We start from the raw sequence: 21,348 nt of genomic DNA, 5'->3' as shown, positions 1-21,348 counted from the left end.
GAGCCAATGAGTAAAACGTGCACATGTGTGTACAGATGGGCTACGGCTGCCGCTGCTTCTGCACAGCAGGAGGGTTCACAGTGCCTCCAAGTGACCAGAGGGCAGCAGAGATGGCCGTAGGTCGGGGCGACTGAGTGCAGTTCTTCCCAAAGATGAAGAGATGGCAGGGGGCGGGGGAGGGGAGCGACCTCACAAGCTCCTCTCCATCCTAAGAGTCCCTGAGACTAAGGAACTCACAAATCTCTTTATGAATGAAATGCAGGCTTGAGAAGCCACTCCACGAATCCCAGCAGCTGAATGAAATCTCAATAAAGGAAATCTGAACCCAGATCAGCACAGCCACTTGGAGAAAACCGTTCCCCACCAGACAGGTATGTGTCTATATCCCAAAGTTGGGGGCGGGGCGGGCCGCGGTCAGGCTCCCTCGCCAATTCATAAAAGCCTGCTTGGTCCATAAAGTGCCTGATGGCACAAAGACATGCGCTCCAAGTCCTAGGCTCAGCTCTCCTGGGATAGAGCTCTGGGCAGTGGGATCAGGGTGTGGCCCTGCTCACTTACCACTTGCCAAGCAGTACCACAAACTCCCTGGACCTCAAACCACTGTACATTTCCTTTAAAGAAAAGCAGTTTCTGTCTGTCTTCCTTCCTCCAAAGGGCAAGCATACTGAAATTCTGGGGGTGCAGCATCAGACATCATCCCCGCCACAACCACCATCTGACACACTGGCAGAGCTGGGAGGCCTTGTTTCAGCACATCTTCTGATCCCTGAGCTCGGCTAGTCTGTGATCTCACCATCGGGAGGGCCAAGTGGAGAAGGTGCCTGTGTTACATCACAGAGCACCGAACCAGGACAAGGCCCAGAATGAAGTACTCTACAGCGCCCTTGGCTTGAACAAATCGTCTTCTTACAACGGTGTTTCCCGACTGTCGGCATTTCAAGTGCCCCGCCCCCTTCATAACTTTCTGCCGTGCTCATGTTTCACCTGCACCATTTTTGCTCAATGTTTTTCTTCTTATCAACTCACTATCATTTTCCTGCTCACACAAGTTAACTGAATAAGGAGATTCTGTAATGCTGTGAAATCAGATTTCAAATGCTAGTCACTTTTATTCCTACCACACATTATATTTTAATAGTTGCTTTTTTTTTTTTTTTTTTTTTTTTGCGGTACGCAGGCCTCTCACTGCTGTGGCCTCTCCCGTTGCGGAGCACAGGCTCCGGATGCGCAGGCTCAGCGGCCATGGCTCACGGGCCCAGCCACTCCGCGGCATGTGGGATCTTCCCGGACCGGGGCACAAACCCATGTCCCCTGCATCGGCAGGCGGACTCCCAACCACTGCGCCACCAGGGAAGCCCAATAGTTGCATATTTTAAGTTTAAACTGCTTCTCTCCATACTACCTCAAATCAGCTGGCCTACTGGACTCTGGGAAATTCTGACACCAGATATTCCTCAAAGAGATTCTTTCGCCCAAATGCCCACACATTTCACCAGTACAAGACTAAAGTCTGCAATTAAATTCTGTTATTAAAGTGCTACGCAGTTTGAGAGGTTGACTGGGGCACTAGAACTGCAAACTTCCTTCTGTGAAGCCCGCTTCAAAGAAAGATCCTCAAGAGGGAAGAGTAGTCAGACACATGAAGGAGTCAATACATGTTTTCTAGGGTAAGAGGGTTAACCTGAGTTCACTGACAACTGACAGAAAGACAGTGATTACCTACATTAGTTTCCTGTTGCTGTTCTAACAAATGATTACACTTAGTGGCTTAAAACAATACACAATCACTCCCTTATAGTTTTGGAGATCAGAAGTCCAAAATCAGTTTCACTCAACTGAAATCAAGGTGTCCCTCCAGATGCTCTAGGGGAGAGTTCATTTCCTGGCCTTTTCTAGCTTCTAGAGCTGTCTTCCCTGCATCCCTTGGCCCGTGGCCCCTGCCTCTATCTTTGAAGCCAGTATCATAGCACCTTGCTTCAGTCATCACATGGCCGCGCTTCCATGTCAAAGCTCTCTCGGCCTCTTTCATGTGGGGTCTTAGTTCCCGGACCAGGGATTGAACCCACACCCCCTGCAGTGGAAGTGCAGTGTCTTAACCACTGGACTGCCGGGGAAGTCCCTTGGCCTCCCCCTTTGAGAAGGACACCTGTGGTTACATTTAGGCCCCAACAACATAATCCAGGATAAGCTCTCCGTCTCAAGATCCTCAATGGATTAACACGCCTGCCAAGTCCCTTGTGTCATAAAAGGAAACACAGATTCCAGAGATCAGGATGTGGGTATCTTTGGGGGCTATTACTCAGCCTGCCACATTATTTTCAACATGAAAATGCAGCTAGGAGCTCTAACAGACCCTTACAATGGTAATTCACTGATGTGTACGTGAAATCTTTGATCATTTTGTCTAGCTCTTTCAAAGGACACCCTGGTCTCCTCAATCCCAGTACTTATGCATCGGTAGAGACGAGTGGCCTTCCTTGTCACTGTGGGTTCTTCCAGAAAGCAAGGAAAGGTTTAAAGATTGACAGAGAAACATCGAAAGGACTGGCCGAATTCGGGATATTTGAACATTAAAAAGAATGGGGAGGACCAGCACACACTGGCAGAGGTTAATGACAGTCTGTTCCTGGTGCTGTTTCCTCCCTCGGAACCGGGCCTCTGTGGTTCTTCTCAGGGCTGACTTCAAAGCTTGGCCAATGCCCAAATCAGGTCGCAGAAGTATCTACACTTCAGTCAAGTCAGTCCCATTCATTTTGTTTTAGTGTTCCTTCCCAAAGGCCTTGTCCTCTTGAGCATGAGCTTTAAGGGATTTTTCAGTAAAACTGTATCACAGCTGCACTTCGGAACAGCATCTGGGCAGTCAGCCTGACACGAACCCTTTGCCCCCAGCCATCCGTACGGTTCACTGTGAACTGTGGTCCCATGGGGCAATCTCCCTGCCTCGGCCCTCCACCCACCCCTCTTCTCCTGCATCCCCCCACCTTCACCAGCTGTCAACCCCCCAAATCCATTAGACCTGCAGGTCTCCCATCACCCGCCTTTTCACTGAACTGCCAATCCTCTTCCTCATTAGGCTTGGTCACTGGCATAGGAACAGGGTAATTACTGGTGTGGGCCAGGCCCTTTTTAACTCTCTATGAGAAGATTCCTACAGTGATGATAATTCGACCCTTTGGCTTTGTGGTTGTGCCCTCAGTACCATGTATTGTATTTTGTTAGTAAGGTCTGGATACTTGATTCCAAAAATGGCCTGGCTGGCCATTATCTTAGCCTATTGTTTCTCTCATTTAGTGAAAACCAAAAGAATAACTCAGTAGGTCAATAAACCAAGTAGAGATATTTACAACCAAAAGTGGAAACCTTCTCCCGGGTCCCTGACGCCTCATTATGTACTCGGGTCACAGTAAAAATCCAGATGGGGCTGCAAGCCTGTTCTCAACACCTTTAGACATAATGGCCTTCTTGACTTTGACAAAAGGAATAAAGGCTGATCACAGTCCTAGCAGGGATATCATTTTTATCCTCAGAGAGCCTCTCTGTTCCTATCAAAGAAAATGGCTGACTCTGCCCTATTTCTGAGGAGCAAATGTGCACAACAGAAAACCACCAGCATAGCTGCAATCTCAGTGGGAGGCCACCACAGAGAAAACCCAGCTTATTTTGGCAAGTCATGGAAAAATACCTCATGTTTGTCTATGTACACATATATGCATCCGGGTCTGGAACGGAGATGAGGACCGGGGAGGCACGGAGGAAGAGGTGAAAAGGATGGGGGTAAAACGTGTGATGGGAAGAGAGAATCTCCTTGACTAGGATGGCAGATGTGTAATATGTAACCAGGCGAGTGGTCTGTGCATGGGTGGGCTTTCCGTCTGTCATGTGAGCATCCGAGAGGCAAGGGAAAAGTACAGTACTAAATACATTCCCTTAGCGTATTCAACAGGGGCACTGGTTCCCAAACCTGGCAGCCTACTGAAATCATCTGGGGAGCTTTAAAAAAGTATTGATGCTTGGACAGAACAGCACCCCCACCCCCACCCCAGAGACATCTACATCCTGGAACCTGAGAATGTTAGGTTGCACGGCCAAAGGGCATTAGGTTGCAGATGGATTAGGGTTGCTAAATCAGTAGACCTTAAATAGGAACACTATTCTGGATTATCCGTGTGAGCCTAACATAATCACAAAGGTCCTTAAAACAGGAAGAGGGAGACAGAAGCTAGAGGTCAGAGTGATGCCATGTGAGAAGGACTCAATCCACCATTGCTGGCTTTGAAGGTGGAGAAGGGGGTCACAAGCCAAGGAATGCAGGCAGCCTCTAGACACTGGAAAAGGCAAGGAAATTAATTCTCCCCCAGAGCCTCCAGAAAGGGATGCAGCCCTTCCAACACCTGGTTTTAGCCCAGTGAGACCCACAGCAGACTTCAGAGCTCCAGAACTATGAGAAGGGGGTTGCACTGTCTGAAGCCGCTAAGTTTGTGGTAATGCGTTACAGCAACAACAGAAAACCAGCTCAGGTACGGCCTGGGCTTTGGAGGCTGAGAAGGTCCTCAGGTGATTCTAATACGCAGCAAAGTATGGTGGCTACTGAACAAGATAAGGACATGCCAGTGTGATTGCTTATGCAAGAAAATGCACGGAGACTTCATCCGGGAAGTCAGCAAGTCACCTCACCAAAGTAGGCACCATCCATGCTTGACCACGGACCACGGTTACTAGACATGGCTTATCTGAGCACATCACAGGATGGACGTGCTTTACAGTGTGTGGCTAGCATCCTTTCTAGACTGACCCACTCAACAGGCTAAGTTTCCTTGGGATAAAAGAACAATTATACCTATGACAGGCAGATTTCCTACAGAGCTAATTTTCTTATGAATACTGTCTTTCAAGGAAGGAACTGGTCAATAACTGAGTTAGATGCAAATACATGAATTAGTACATTCACATCAGCACTATCAGGAAAGGACTGAATTGTCCTCCTCCCTGTCCTTAAACCATTAAGAACCTCTATTAGGATGGTAAAGCTAGAGGGTTTCTCCATTTGCTTTGGTGATCTATTTATTTATGACAGAAGGCAGATGGATAGAATTAACTTTTATATTCATTTATGACAGATGAATGGAATAGTACTGTGGCAACAGATGAACTCAGTCTTTGTAGAGATGAAGAAAAGTGGGACTTGTACAACCTGACAGGTGCAGCGCCCCTTTGGAGCGAGCACGTGCCCACTCCCAGGGCTCCAATGCTCACCCATACAGGGTAACCTTTCTTGAAAGCCGTTCCACCGTGAGCCTCCATGATACCATGACCAAAAGCTGAAACCTTTTACTTTTTACTTTTCTCTCCCCATTTTGTCTTCCTTGGAGAGGAAGCTAGTGTGAGATTTCATTTCTATCCCTTACAACTGAGGTGACGTTACGGGGTCCCTCGGCCACTCTGGGCTTCACTTCTGACAAACAGCAATAACATCACCTTCACAGTGCTATGCGCTGATTAAATGAAATGGCACAGATTAAAGGGCTTAGCACCTAGCAGGGGCCTTCGATAAACACTCGCCTCACTGAAACTCAACTATTCTTCTGCTTCCACCCAGCACCTCTCTGCTGAAGCTGCTCACATCTCTTCCCTTTGGTCCTCTCCTCTCACCGAGCTCTAGTACCTTATCTCCCACTGTCCTCTCGACGCTGTGACTCGGATTCCTCACTGGCATCTCTCATTGGACGGGTCCAAACCGGACTTAGGATCTCCACTCACAAACCAGCGACCCCCCCCACATTCCCCCGACAGGGTCCATGTGGTAAAAGCACCATCAGTCCCCTGCTTCCATCCCCTCTTCTCCACTCCTACTGCTGCATCTTCCATTCATGCCCCCGTACCCTCAACCGCATACCTCAAGCACAAGAGCCATCTGGGCAGGCTCCTGACTAAAAGCTCCGTCTCTCCCAAACCATCCTGCTTGTGGGTTTGCAAACTAATCTTTCTCCAGGCAGGTTTGTCACATCAAGCACTGAATTAAAAAATCTTCAAGTATTTTTTTGCCCTGCAGCCTGGTATTTATGACAGAGAGGAGCCAACGCCCCCCGCCCCCCGGTGTGTAGAGGACAACTCAGTGTGCCCTGCCTCTGCATTGAGCCACTTCACCCCGTGACCACATAAGGAGAGCCCACAGGATAAACAGATCACAAAACAAAGCATTTTTAAAAGCAGCTACAGAAAACTGGACATTTTTAAACCAAATTTCTTTTCCTAGTGTTTAGTAACTTAAATCTGCCACAAACCACCCTCAATTGCATTAAACGATCAATATAAAAATCCATTGACGTTTAACTACTTCAGGTGTTTTGTAATATTAAAATCATTTAACAATTACACAAGCCTTTAGCATTTATATTAAAGGGCAAATCTGGTCAATTTCAGACGTGTTCTTACCATTTTGTTCATTCAGTTCATTCCCAATTTCCTGCCCCATTTGTTTCTGGCGACTTATGATCGAGGAAAGGGCATCAAGGCCTGCGTCCTGTTCTGAAAGAAAAAGTGAGACAATTAACTCATTAAAAACCAAAGGAAAACAATTTAAAGTCTAGAAATAGACACAATTCAATATATGATCAAAGTAACATTTGAAATCAGTCAGGAAAAGAGAAAATAGTTAACATTATTGGAACAATTGGAACAAAATTAAAAAGTTAAACACTTATAACCCTCAGACCTTAAACTAAAATGATTTCCAGATGAATTACATTTTAAACATTACAAATGAATGTAAGATGTGACTATATAACCATTTAAACATTCTGATACTTGATACATAAAGAGCATGTACAAATCAATGAGAAAGACTTAATCTTCCAATTTTTTAAATGGGCAAAGGATATAGATAGGAAATGCACAAAAGAATAAAAAAGGAAAACAAAAGCTCTGACATCACTAATTTTTTAAAAATATCAACAAAAAACAATACTGGGGTGTTTTTTTTTCTGACTTATCAGATTTGTAAGCATTAAAAAGAATGCTAACACCCAGGGTTAAGTAAAGTGTGAAGAAGCTCTAAGTGCTAAGTCACAGGAGGACAGTTAACACATCTTTCTAGAGAGCAAATCGTGCCTACCTCTTGATCAATTCTATGTCTAGGAAATGTGTGCAACAAAACATCTGGATGGTATGCCATGATGTATATACAAGGATACTCCTTGAAACACTGCTTCCTTTGCTGCTTTCCAATTTATCGTCTCTCAGCTCCAAGTTCACCCTTTTTTGACTGCTCTGTGAAAATGGATCTGGGTCCTTTAAATAATTTTTCCTTTGCCAGCTTGGGCGGTGGAGGAGACTGCAGAGATACTGCAGGGGAAACGGGTTTTGCTTCCTGGCTCCAGTGCCGTCCTGACAGACTGCTGCCATGCTGACAGCTCCTTTGGTGTGCAGTGGCCAACAGCACCCCAAGGCCAGCAACATCTCCCAACACACCCCCTCCTTGGGCAGTTTCGGAATAGAGGGCCTCCAGTTAGACGCCTCCCTGTGCACTGTATTCCCTAGTACCCTAAGGACCGATCTCCAGGCAGCGCCGCCAGCTCGGCACCACAGCGACTTCTCTGAAATCCAGTGAATCCCAGCTGTGCCCTCTTCAACTCGATCTGCACCTCAACCCTGGGGATACTGCTGTGGGCGCTCTGTCTCCACAGGGGAGCGACTACACCTTCTACCTGCTATTTCTGTCTCTTTACTTCCTGCTGGCTAACCCCTCATTACTCTAACCCCGTTATAGTTAATAATTCCGTACACTACATTTTCCATGTTCAAATTTCTTTCTCCTGATTGGACCCAGATGGATACATTTATAATAGTGAAAAATTAGAAACAACCTAATGCCCAAACACAGGGATTTGTTTAAAAACAGAGTATAGGTACTGGGCATATACCCTGAGAAAACCATAATTCAAAAAGAGACACGTACCAAAATGTTCATAGCAGCCCTATTTACAATAGCCCGGAGATGGAAACAACCTAAGTGTCCATCATCGGATGAATGGATAAAGAAGATGTGGCACATATATACAATGGAATATTACTCAGCCATAAAAAGAAATGAAACTGAGCTCTTTGTAATGAAGTGGATGGACCTAGAGTCTGTCATACAGAGTGAAGTAAGTCAGAAAGAGAAAGACAAATACTGTATGCTGACACATATATATGGAATTTAAGAAAAAAATGTCATCAAGAACATAGGGGTAAGACAGGAATAAAGACACAGACCTACTAGAGCATGGACTTGAGGATATGGGGAGGGGGAAGGGTAAGCTGTGACAAAGTGAAAGAGCGGCATGGACATATATACACTACCAAATGTAAGGTAGATAGCTAGTGGGAAGCAGCCGCATAGCACAGGGAGATCAGCTCGGTTCTTTGTGACCGCCTGGAGGGGTGGGATAGGGAGGGTGGGAGGGAGACGCAAAAGGGAGGGGATATGGGAACATATGTATATGTATAACTGATTAAATTTGTAAAATAAAAAATAAAATAAAATAAAATAAACAAGCAAAAAAAAAAAAAAAAAAAACAGAGTATAGGGACTTCCCTGGCAGTCCAGTGGTTAGGACTCCACACTTCCACTGCCGGGGGGCCTGGGTTCAATCCCTGATCAGGGAACTAAGATCCCACTATGCCATGCAGTGAGGCCAAAACAAACAAGCGAAACACAGAGTACAGCCATAGAGTAAAACACTACATGGCCGTGAAAAGTGATATCGTACAGGTATATTTTGATTTCAAAAGAAGTTCATGATACATTATTGGGTTAAAAAAAAAGCAGAATACAAAACAATGTATAGTAAAATAGCATTTTTGTCTTTTTTTTTTTTTTTTTTTTTGCAGTACGTGGGCCTCTCACTGTTGTGGCCTCTTGCGTGGCAGAGCACAGGCTCCGGACGCGCAGGCTCTGCGGCCATGGCTCACGGGCCTAGCCGCTCTGCGGCATGTGGGATCTTCCCAGACTGGGGCACAAACCCGTGTCCCCTGCATCAGCAGGCGGACTCTCAATCACTGCACCACCAGGGAAGCCCGCATTTTTGCTTTTAAAAAATGTGTTACCTTTCTAAATTTTTGAAAATTTAAAAAGAACTCAAGTTACTCAAGATCCTTTATTTAAAAAAAATTTTTTTTAAACTCTAGACAGTCCCAATCTCTTTATAAATACTTTTTCCCTTTGCTTGCAGGTGCATCAGAAAGAACATTCCAAGGCTGAGTCTAACGACTCTTTCCACCAAGCACTCTGCTGGGTGAGGGTAACATGCCATTCGTGGCTCCACTTGCTGATGGTTTTTTTTTTTATGTCTGTTTCACATGAAGGGCTATCTACAAAAGCAGAAATCATAAAGGTCTTCTTGCCCCGGATCACATTAACATCTCCTTATATAGTTTTTCCTAGTCTTTTTATGGAATTAAGCCATTACACAACTTGTTAATTCATCTGGAATTTATTTAAACTAATGGTGTACAGTAAGGACCCCTTAGTAACGATTTTTGACACTACATGCTCTTTTAACTGTACAAATGACCTGCTGTCTCTAGGGATCATTCCAAGGGACCATTTTATAGCAAAATCACTTTATAATGAGGTCCTTTTGGTCTTTAGTAACAACCTCTTGGATGGCCTCCAAGAAAAATCTATCATCAACCTAGTGCTGCTATAGGATGACCAATGTTACAGTAAAATTCCAAATGCATCCCCCAAATAAACTATATATATTGTAGAACTGATGGTCAAGTGTCAATGCGAATTAAAAGGTAAAACAATATAAAAAGAGAAAAGGAGATTCCTCTATGGTTTTCGATTAGGAAAAAAATCATTAAAGTCCTGAAGTTGCTTTACCTAGTATAGACATAGATTATGAAGGAAAAATACCTATGTTACACTTTTCACTTAACCTTGACTCATTATCTGACTTAACTACCTAAAGGTTATCTTGCTAATGCAAAACGGAAAGAGGCCTAAAAATTCTGCTCTACTCAAATCATTTCTATAAGAACTTAGTATCTCCTCGCTATGTTTAAGTGCTACAATAAATTTTCATCCTATAATTCAGAAACACAGAAGGTCCAGACAACAGAGATGCTGTGTATGTAATAATATTGATGACTTGAGCTTCTACAAGTCTTTAAATTTTTATTGGAGTTGATTTATAATGTTTAGTTTTTGTTGTACAGCAAAGTGAATCTGTTATACATATACATATATCTACTCCTTTTTAGGTTTTTTTTTTTTGCGGTACGCAGGCCTCTCACTGTTGTGGCCTCTCCTGTTGCAGGGCACAGGCTCCGGACACACAGGCTCAGCGGCCACAGCTCACGGGCCCAGCCGTTCCGCGGCATGTGGGATCCTCCCAGACCGGGGCACGAACCTGTGTCCCCTGCATCGGCAGGTGGACTCTCAACCACTGAGTCACCAGGGAAGCCCCTTTTTAGACTTCTTTTCCCATATAGGTCATTACAGAGTATTGAGTAGAGTTCCCTGTGCCATACAGTAGGTTGTTATTAGTTATCTATTTTATATACAGTAGTGCCTATATGTCAATCCCAATCTCCCAATTTATCACTCCCTTTCCCCCTTGGTAACCATAAATTTGTTACAGTTTGTTATCTGTAACTATTTGCTTTGTAAATAAGTTCATTTGTACCATTTTCTGAGCTTCTACAAGTCTTAAAGCAGCATTTCTAAGGGGAGGCAGTGTGGTCATCTTAGAGCCAGTGAACAAAATAAAATGTTGCTACTTGCAAAAATATCAACGATTATCAAGACCCATGCAGACAGCCATCCAGAACCATGTAAAACTACTACGATGTTGTAATCACAGCTCATTACTATAATCTATCCTACCTTATCGATACCCTAAATCATGATATCACAATAGATCATTTGCAACATACCATACTTTATTAATCATTCTTCAATTTTATAATGGTATTGACTTTAAAAACTGGATGACCACTGCACTACACAGAATAACGGCCCCCTAAAGATGTTCACATCCTAATCCCGGGAACCTGTGAATATATGACCTTACATGGCAAAAGCAACTCTGCAGATGTGATTAAGGGTAAGGAATTTGAGATGGGAGATGACTCTGGATTATCCAGGTGGGCCCAGTTTAATCACATGAGTCCTTAAAAACAGAGAATCTTTCCCAGCTGTGGTCAGAGGGAGGTATGAAGAAGGGTCAGAGAGATGCAACTTGCTGGCATTGAAGACTAAAGAAGGTGTCCAGGAGCCAAAAGATGTGGGTAGCCTCTAAAAGCTGGAAAAGGCAAGGGAATGAATTCTCCCCTGGAGCCTCCAGAAGAGAACCCAGCCCTGCCAACACCTTGGATCGTAGCCCAGTAGCATCTGTACGGAACTTCTGAGCTACAGAACTATAAGATAATAAACTTGTATTTTAAGTCCCTAAGTCTGTGATAATTTATTATAGCAGCAGTAGAAAACCAATACAATCATTTTTTGAAAAATCGCTTCAGAATAGTTAGGTGTTTGACTACTTCCTATCTTAAGACATGCAGAAAAACCATCTTCTAACTAAATACCATGTAATTGTGGGAGGACAATCTGGTGGCTGTAGATTAAAAATAAAGGGACAGTCATCATAATGTATTCTTGTCGAAAGTAACAGACGTCATTCTGATCAAGCCACTAAATCTAACTACCAATTTACAGAAAATATGTGGACAGAGGAACACATTAAACAATGTGTGTGGATACAAATAGCAATTCTAGATAGTGGGAAACTGTAGGGCAAATGCCCTTGTTTCGTCAACAAAGAAACAGCAAAGAAAAAAGAGTTGGCAAAGGCACCTACCTACTAAAGAAACTTAAGGGGGGCTTCCCTGGTGGCGCAGTGGTTGAGGGTCCGCCTGCTGATGCAGGGGACACGGGTTCGTGTCCCGGTCCGGGAAGATCCCACATGCCGTGGCGTGGCTGGGCCCGTGAGCCATGGCCGCTGAGCCTGCACGTCCGGAGCCTGTGCTCCACAGCGGGAGAGGCCACAACAGTGAGAGGCCCACGTACCACAAAAAATAAAAATAAAAAACCCACAAAACTTAAGGGACATAACAATTAGTTGCAATGTACAGACTATATTCAGATCCTGAATTGAACAACCTGAAAAAAAACCCATCATGGGACAATCAGGGAAATCATATATCCAGTCAGTGTTCAGATTAAGAATTGTTAACTTATTAAGGGTAATAATGGCATGGTGGTTATGTTTTTGTTTTTTAAAAACAGTCCTTATCTTTTGCAGACATGCTTTAGAGTTATATTCTGGAATATTCACCAATGAAATTGTACAATGTCTAGGATTTGCTTCAAAAACAATCCAGGGATGGGTAGGTGGGTAGACATATAGATGAAACGAGATGGGCTATGGGTTGATAATTGCTGAAACAAGTGATGGGTAAGACAGAATCATTATCTTACTTTCTCCACTTTCATATGTTTGAAACTGTCAAAAGCAACAAGTTACCAACATTTTAACAAGTAAATAAAACCAAGGAACATTCTTAAGAACTGCAACTTCAGGACCCTGACTGAGCACATGACAAGAGCCCCAAGGGCTGGGGCTGTGTCTTCTTTTCCTATGTTTTTGCCCAACTGGTTCAGAGCCCAACTGGTGGTACAGAACAAGTATTTAATAAAGGTGTTTAAGCCAAGGAATGACCACAGAAGACTCTCTAGGTCTGTAGACAGAAGAAATACAATCTCTGCTACATATATACGGAAGGACTTCTCGTTAATACTAGACAGCTCTCTGAGTTTAGGTAATAGAAAAAGTAGCTGATGCTGTGTTGTCCAGTGCCCAGATGGAAATTCCCACATTTGATATATAGGAGCTCTCCTTGAAGAAGGGGAAGTAGATGAGGTCAAGCTGGGTAAAGATAATCACTACATTGGAAAGACTCTTAGAGCAAGTTCTAGGAACAGATGTTTTTAAGATCTGGGGGGAAGGAATCTTGGTCTAGGTGACAGCTGCAAGAAAGGTTATCTTGAAAAATCTGTGAGGTTATGATTGCAAGTGTTCAAAGATGAGTTGCTTAGATGTGCCAGGGTACAACGCAGCCCGGCCAGCCACCTTCCCCACCGCTATTTCTATGAAAATACTTAGAGACCTAAGAACACAGAAACCCAGAACTAATGCACAACTTTCTGCTAGAATCTAGAAAGAACATCTATAGACTACGGTAAGAATAGTTGGAGCTAATTAAGAAGCCCCAGCAACAGAGACCTCCTGCGTAGAGGTAGAACAATTCTCCAGTGTTTACCACCCGCCAGCTGACTCAGAAACAAGGGTCTGTACAGACCAAAAAAGCACCTTCCCTTGTTTTAGCGCAGGGATTTTTTTTTTTTTTTTTTTTTTTTTTGGCCGCAACCCACAGCTTACAGGATCTTAGTTCCCTGACCAGGGATTGAACCCCAGGCCCCAGCAGTGGAAGTGCCAGGTCCTCACTACCGGACCGCCAGGGAATTCCCTCACAGGGATTTTTGAGGTGATCCAGTTATTGTCATCACCTCACCCATCTTCTGCTGAACGCCCATTTGCGCCTCAAATTATGGCTTAGGTAGCACAGAAGCTGAGGCCGGCTAACTGGCTGTAACGAGGCCTAGCTTCCGGGTCAGGGAAGGAAGGCATTCATTGCCTCGAGTCTAAGCTCTACCAAAAAACTGTTATTCAGGATGATCTTCCAAGTGTTTTCTAAAGGTCAACGAAAGTACAGAAAGGCTAACAGATTCCACGGGCAAAAGGGAAGTTAGAAGCAACCCTTTGTGGTTGTGTATTTTTTTTTTCCAGTGCGGGACCTGGCCAGGAAGCAAAGCCATGGTAACCTCAGCGCATCACCAAGGTTCCTGGGGCAGAGAAAGGACGAATGAGGGTTTCGTGTAAAAATGACTTCCATTTTTGTGTTTATCCCTGAAAAACAGCTTGCTAGGAAATCAAGGAGGGGGGGTGGGAATAGAGCATTTCAAAACACAAAGGGAGGAGTAGAAAAACATCCTGATCTATAATATATGCTGCTCCTCTCCCTCCATTCCTTTACTTCCCCTCCACCAAACCCCAAAAGCCAGCCGGCTTCCAAAGGGTGGGCATCTCAGTAAGGATGCTCTCGGTTTTGGAGACAATACAAACAGTGGCACGTGGCGTCCTCTCACACCTAGACCTACAGCAATCTCTGGATGAGGCACCTCCTCCGGGGCAGGGATACTTTTCCTGACTGAAAAGTTTTTCTTGGCAAAAAGCAACAATGCCCAGAAAATTCATCAGTATTGGCTAGTAAGATACTCCTTTCAAGGACCATGAATCCTGAAAAGTAAAATCTGCCTTGTTCTAACTTTCTTCACTTTACTTCAGAAAACGGGCGAAATATGTAGAGTTCAAGAGACATGGGAGGAACAGTGCTTCATTCACTAGATAATTTCACTGTGAAAAGGGAGTTCAAAACAGAGTTAGACTTCTGCTTCTGGCCAAGAGGGATGGACAGGGACCAGATTTACTTCTGGCCCCAAGCAACTGGAGAACAAAACACAAAACCACAGGCAAAAATATACAAAACAACAGTTTCAAGATGCAGACATCAGGAAATGAAGGACAGTGGTCCCTGAGACATGGGAAACAGATGAGATGAACTCTCTGCCCCACACCATCACCTTGAGAGAGTTCCCAGGCTATGGTGTGGGGAAGGCAGATCCGAGGTAGAGCCCAGCAGTCTCCCCGAATTGAGAAGAATCCGAGAAACAGTTCCAGGTGGCTACAGTCGTAGGGCACAGTACCAGAGAGCTGCAGAGAGAGAAAATGCTGGAGATTTGCACAGGGTCCACCCTGAGACTTCAGGTGAGTGTTGATCCGGGCAAGTGTGTGAGGAAGTTAAGGCTGGGGAAAGAACCACCTGAAAGCCTTAGAAGGAATAACTCTCTGAGCTCACAGGAATTGCACACATAATTCCTATCCCTTCCCACCAGGTCACCTCATAATTCAAAGGGCATCAGAGAGGGCATGCAGAATGGCTCTGGCACAGGAGTGAGGGAAATCACCTCTTGACTGGAGTCTGCAAACATTTTCTATAAAGGGCCAGAGAGCAAATACTTCAGGCTTTCTGGTTCATATGGTCTCCAGTGCAGCTACCCAACCCTGCCATTGTCACAGTTTCCTGTGACATCCATAACTAATAAATGAATAAGCATGGTTGTGTTTCCATAAAACTTTATTTATGGACACTAAACTCTGAATATTATACAGTCTTTACAAGTCATGAAATATTTCCATAAAACTTTATTTATGGACACTAAACTTTGAATATTATACAGTCTTTACAAGTCATGAAATATTCTTTGACTCTTTTCAACCATTAAAAAATGGAAAAGCCATTTTTACCTTGCAGACCATACAAAAACAGGTGGTGGGCCAGATGTGGCCCATAGGTCATGGTTTGCTGACCCTCACTCTAAAATAAACACTGCTCTGGTCCACCTGACAAAGCAAGACCCAAATAACTGTATCCCAGCAAAAAAAAAAAAAAATCTCAAGAATATTTTTAGAGAGAAATATCTAGTAACTGAACAAAGAAAAACTCACATCTGGCTTTCAAATGAATATTTCCTCCATAAGATTTAGAAACAAGGCAAGGATGTCTGCTCTCATAATTCCTACATTGTACTGGAGGTTGTAGCAAGTGTAATAAGGCAAGAAAGAAAAAAGGCATCCAGATTGAAATGAAGAAGTAAAACTACACCAATTAAAACACAAAGACAGTCAGAGTGGATCAAAAAACAAGAGTCAACTATATGTGGTCTATAAGAACCTCACTTTAAATATAAAGAAATATATGGATTAAAAGTAAATGGATGGCGTGGGAGCGAAAACAACGCCTGCCTTCGAGCAGCAGCTATGCCACGGCCGCCAAGGGTTTCTGTGCCCAGTGTTGCTCCCACCAGTCTACAGCACAGGGCATATCTTTGCAAACCTCTTCAAGGGCCTTTTTGGCAAAAAAGAAACGCCCATACTCGTGGTGGGCCTAGATGCTGCGTGAAAGACCACCATCCTGCACAAACTGAAGCTGGGTGAAATCGTGACCACCATTCCCACTACAGGCTTCAACGTGGAAACCGTGGAATACAAGCACATCAGCTTCACTGTGTGCGACGTGGACAGCCAGGACAAGGTCCAGCCTCTGTGTGCCACTCCTTCTAGAACACACAAGGTCTCACCTTTGTGGTTGGTAGCAAAGACAGGGAGCATGTGAATGAGGCCCGAGCGGAGCTTATGAGGATGCTGGCAGAAGACGCGCTCAGGGATGCCATTCTGCTCGTGTTGGCTAACAAACCTCCCCAATGCCATGAATGCAGCTGAGGTCACGGACAAGCTGGGTCTACACTCTGAGGCACAGGAACTGGTACATTCGGGTCACCTGTGCCACCAGTGGGGATGGGCTCTATGAGGGACTGGACTGGCTGTCCAATCAGCTCCAGAACCAGAAGTGAGCTGTACTCCTCTCTCCTCCCCATTCACTCCCTCCTTCTGCCCTCGCTTTACTCTCATGTGGCAAATGTGCCCCTGGGGTGTGAGTGCCAGAAGCTGTCTCCATGGTCAGCCACAGTGTGCTTCACACCATGCTGTAAATGTGCAGACGCTGCCTGCAACTGGGTTTTTATTTAATCTAAATAGTTCTTGTTTCCAATGAGGCAGTTTCTGGTACTCCTAATGCAATATTACTCAGTTTTTTTTTTATTGTAAAAAGAAAATCGACCCACTGTTTAGTACTGAGAAAGGATTTTAGGCACACAGGTCATCCAGGAGTCGCTGTTTCAGATGAGTTGGATGCTCCTCCTCTTGGGCTTTAGATCTGTGTTGAGATCCATTTTGGTGGTTGGTTTTTAACCCAAACTTGGTGCATTTTTTAAAATAGTTACAAGATAAGGAGCACACTTGAACACAGAAGGGAGAAATGTGCCTAGTGTAGGTTCTGTAGTAATGGCCTGAGTCCAGTCCACCGGTGGTCTACCTCCTACTGGGAATGTGAAATGGGGCAGAACCAGCCATGATCCATTCTGCATGGTCACAGTAAGGTCCCTGTGATTTGATTTGTCTCGGATCATCCCACACCACATAGCATTTGTGCTTACATGGCCGCCCAGGAGATGGACTGGAGGCTGCAGCCACTTCTCTCAGACCCTTTGGAGGAACCCCAGCCTTTCTTGGGTCAGCATGGGCACTTTGGCTGGAATGCTCTGGTTGGAGCAGGAGCCCTGCAGTCTCCTTGCTTGCCTGCTCCGGGCTCTCTGGGGTCCCACCAGCATGAGCACAGGTGGTCATCCTTGAACCCCAGCCCCTCGGAGCCCCTGTCTACATGTGCTTTCACTCCCTTGGCCTGCAAGGGTCAGATTTGCCATCGAAAATAACCTCTACTTTTTTCTTTTGTATTTTGATAAACACTAAAGAAGCTGGAGCTGTTAACCTTTACCTTGGGGAAAACCTCAGAACTGGTTTACGTGGTGTTGCCGAACCTCTTACTGCTTTCAATACACAATTAGTAATCAACTGTTTTGTATACTTGTTTTCAGTTTTCATTTTGACAAACAAGCACTGTAGTTACAGCTATTAGAATAAAATCTCTTAACTATTAAAAGAATAAAAGTAAATAGATGGAGAAAGATAAACCATACTAACAGTCATCAAAAGAAAGCAGGAGTTGCCATATTAATTTCAGACAGAGCAGACTTCAAAGCAAGTAAAGTTATCAGGGGTAAAGAGTATTACATAATGATAAGGGGGTCAATTCTCCAAAATGATGTAACAATCCTTAATGTGTATGCACCTAACAGAGCAAACTACATGAGACGAAAAACTGATAGAGATGCAAGGAGGAAGAGATAAATCCACTATCATAGTTGGAGACTTCTACACCCCTCTTATCAGAAATGGACAGATCTAGCAGGCATAGTTAAACTCAACACCACTATCAATCAACTGGATGTACTGGACATCTACAGACTGTTTTATCCAACAACTGCAGAATACACATTTTTCTCAAGCTCACATGGAACATTCACCAAGATAGACCACATTCTTGGCCATAAAACATACCTTAATAAATTTAAAAGAACAGAAATCATACAGTTCTGCTCTTGGAATACAATGGAATTGAACTAGAAATCAACAACAGAAAGATAGCTGGAAAATCCCTAAATACATAGACGTTAAACAACATATTTCTAAATAACACATGATCAAAGAAGTCTCAAAAGAACTTTTAAAATATTTTGAAATGAAAATGAAAACACAACTTATCAAAATTTATCATACAACAAAAGCAGTGCATAGAGGAGAATTTATAGCAGCAAATGCATATATTAGACAAAAAGAAAGATCTAAGATCAATAGTCTAAGTTCCCACCTCAGGAAACTAGAAAAAGAAGAGCAAATTAAATCCAAAATAAGCAGAAGGAAAGAAATATTAAGAATTAGAGCAGAAATCAATGACACTGAAAACAGGAAATCAAGAGAGAAAAAAAATCAAAGAAACCAAAGCTGGTTCTCTGAAAAGATCAATAACTTCAATAAGCCTCTGGTCAGGCCAACTATGAAAAAAAAAAAGGACACAAACAACTAAAATCAGAAATGAAAAAGTAAGCAGAAACACGTCATTGTAAATAGCAGTGATGTCCACTTTTTCGTTCCTGGCAACTTTTTAAAATTAATTTTTATTGGAGTATAGTTGATTTAAAATGATTTCCTGGATACACCAGGAAACTTAGACACCAGCATCTCCACCACTTGCAGGGGCGGTGTGTGTGTGTGTGGGTGTCTGTCTACAGAGAAGCTCCCTGGAGAATACAACAGGAACAGTACCATAAAATTTACAGTAAAATAGGAACAGAGGCAGCCAGTTGATTTTGCACAGGTATATGCAAGCACTTCAAACCATCCACTCTTCTCAAACCCTGGCATGCCAACTGTCCATCACAGCACCTTTAAAAGCAGAGGCACAAACATCACAAGCATTTGACCATAGGGCTGTGTGGTTCTGGTTTTTATGAGAAAGCCATCTTTAATATACAGGGTTGGGCTTCCCTGGTGGCGCAGTGGTTGAGAGTCCGCCTGCCGATGCAGTGGACACGGGTTCGTGCCCCGGTCTGGGAAGATCCCACATGTCGCAGAGCGGCTGGGCCCGTGAGCCATGGCCACTGAGCCTGCGTGTCCGGAGCCTGTGCTCTGCAGTGGGAGAGGCCACAACAGTGAGAGGCCCGCGTACCATCAAAACAAACAAACAAACATATACAGGGTTATAAAACGTTGCCAGGTTATAGACCTACAGATTTCCTTTTTATACAACAAGTTCAAATGCTGCAACCATGACAATCAGTGTCATTAGGGCATCCTCATGTCTCCAAAATCATCTCATCAAAATTATACCACATCAAAGGAGTTTCCCCATCAACCATCAGCTATGATATGTGGTGCTTTTCAGGATACAGATGCATTGTTTACAAACAGCTAATGGGTGAAACCACGGACCAACACATAGGATTTCAGGATAAACAAGAAAAACCACATGATCATATCACCAGATGCAGAAAACATACTGGACAAATTCCAACGTCCATTACTAATAAAAACTCTCAGTAAACTAGGAATAGAGAGAAAGCTCCTCAACTTCATACCTACAAAACCCCCACAGCTGGACTTCCCTGGTGGCACAGTGGTTAAAAATCTGTCTACCAATGCAGGGGACATGGGTTTGAGCCCTGGTCCAGGAAGATATCACATGCCGTGGAGCAACTAAGCCCATGCACCACAACTACTGAGCCTGCGCTCTAGAGCCTGTGAGCCATGACTACTGAGCCCTCGTGCCACAACTACTGAAGTCCACGTGCCTAGAGCCCATGCTCTGCAACAAGAGGAGCCACCACAATGAGAAGCCCATGTACCGCAATGAAGAGTAGCCCCCACTCGCCACAACTAGAGAAAGCCTGATCACAGCAATGAAGACCCAATGCAGCCAAAAAAAAAAAAAAAAAAAAAAAAACCCACAGCTAACAACATACTTAGTGATGTGAAACTCAAAGCTTTCCCACTACGGTCAGGTAAAAGACAAGGATGTCCCTTCTCACCACTTCTTTCCAGCCTTGTACTAGAAGTTCTAGCTAATGCAATCCGAAAAGAAAAGAAAAGGCATACAGATTGGGAAAAAGGAAAGAAAACTTCATTTGCAGGTTATATGATCACCTAAGTAAAAAATCCAAAAGAACTGACAAAAAATCTCCAGGAACTAAAAAGCCATTATAGCAAGGTTGTAGGATACAAGGTTAATATACAAAAGTCAATCTCTTCCCTACATACCAGCAATGAATGGGTGGAATTTGAAATTAAAAACACAATACAACTTACATTAGCACCCCTAAAAGTGAAACACTTAGGTATAAATCAAACAAAATATGTACAAGATCTAAATGAAAAAAACAAAACTGATGAATGGAAGCAAAGAAGAACTAGATAAATGGAGAAATATTCCATATTCATGGAAAGACTCAACATTGTCAAGGTATCAGTTCTTCCCAACTTGATCTATAGACTCAACACAATTTCAATAAAAATCCCAGCAAGTTATTTTGTGGATATTAACAAACTGATCCTAAAATTTATACGGAGATGCAAAAGACCCAGAAGAGCTTACACAATATTGAAGGAAAAAAACAAAGTTAGAAGACTGATACTACTCGACTTCAAGATTTACTATAAAGCTATAGTAATCAAAACAGTGTGGTACTAGTCAATGGAACAGAGAGGCAAGAAACAGACCCTTATAAATACAGTCAACAATCTTTGATAAAACAGCAAAGATAATACAACAAAGTAAAGACAGTCTTTCAACAAATGTTGCTGGAACAACTGGACATTCACATGTGAAAAAATGAATCTAGACCCTACATTCTTGACAAAAATTCAAAATAATCATAAATCTAAATGTAAAACAAAGCTATAAAATTACTAGAAGATCACCTAGGAGAGAACCTAGATGACCTTGAGTATGGCAATGACTTTTTTCTTATCACGTCATTCCTTCTTCATGCTCTTTTATGTAGAAAGTTTCTAATCTATATTATTTTCCTTCTCTCTAAATAACCTTTAAACCATTTTTGCAAGGCAGGTCTACTGGCAAATTTCCTCAATTTTCATTTGTCTAAGAAAGTATTTCTCCTTCAGTTTTGAGGGATAATTTCACAAGGTACAGAATTCTAGATTGGTAAGATTGTTTTGGAGGGGTTTTTTTTGGCAACACTTTAAAGATTGCACTCCACTTTCTTCTTGC

The 21,348-nt window shown here is 43.4% G+C and overlaps 1 protein-coding gene and 1 pseudogene across 2 annotated transcripts in view; one reads left to right on the top strand and one right to left on the bottom strand.

Annotated features, from left to right (window-relative positions):
* STX8 (syntaxin 8) overlaps positions 1-21,348 on the bottom strand; it is a 247,639-nt gene that overhangs the window by 172,520 nt on the left and 53,771 nt on the right. For both annotated transcript variants that reach the window (XM_060082510.1, XM_060082511.1), the window contains exon 6: positions 6,433-6,525. In XM_060082510.1, the coding sequence (XP_059938493.1) occupies positions 6,433-6,525 (93 nt within the window). The remainder of the gene's footprint in view (positions 1-6,432; positions 6,526-21,348) is intronic.
* On the top strand, positions 15,880-16,519 carry LOC132478431 (ADP-ribosylation factor 1-like; annotated as a pseudogene).

This window comes from Mesoplodon densirostris, chromosome 18, assembly GCF_025265405.1.
Source record: "Mesoplodon densirostris isolate mMesDen1 chromosome 18, mMesDen1 primary haplotype, whole genome shotgun sequence".
NCBI classification, from domain to species: domain Eukaryota; kingdom Metazoa; phylum Chordata; class Mammalia; order Artiodactyla; family Ziphiidae; genus Mesoplodon; species Mesoplodon densirostris.
The sequence above is the reverse complement of the archived record's forward strand: the minus strand, read 5'-3'. Positions and strand labels throughout refer to the sequence as shown.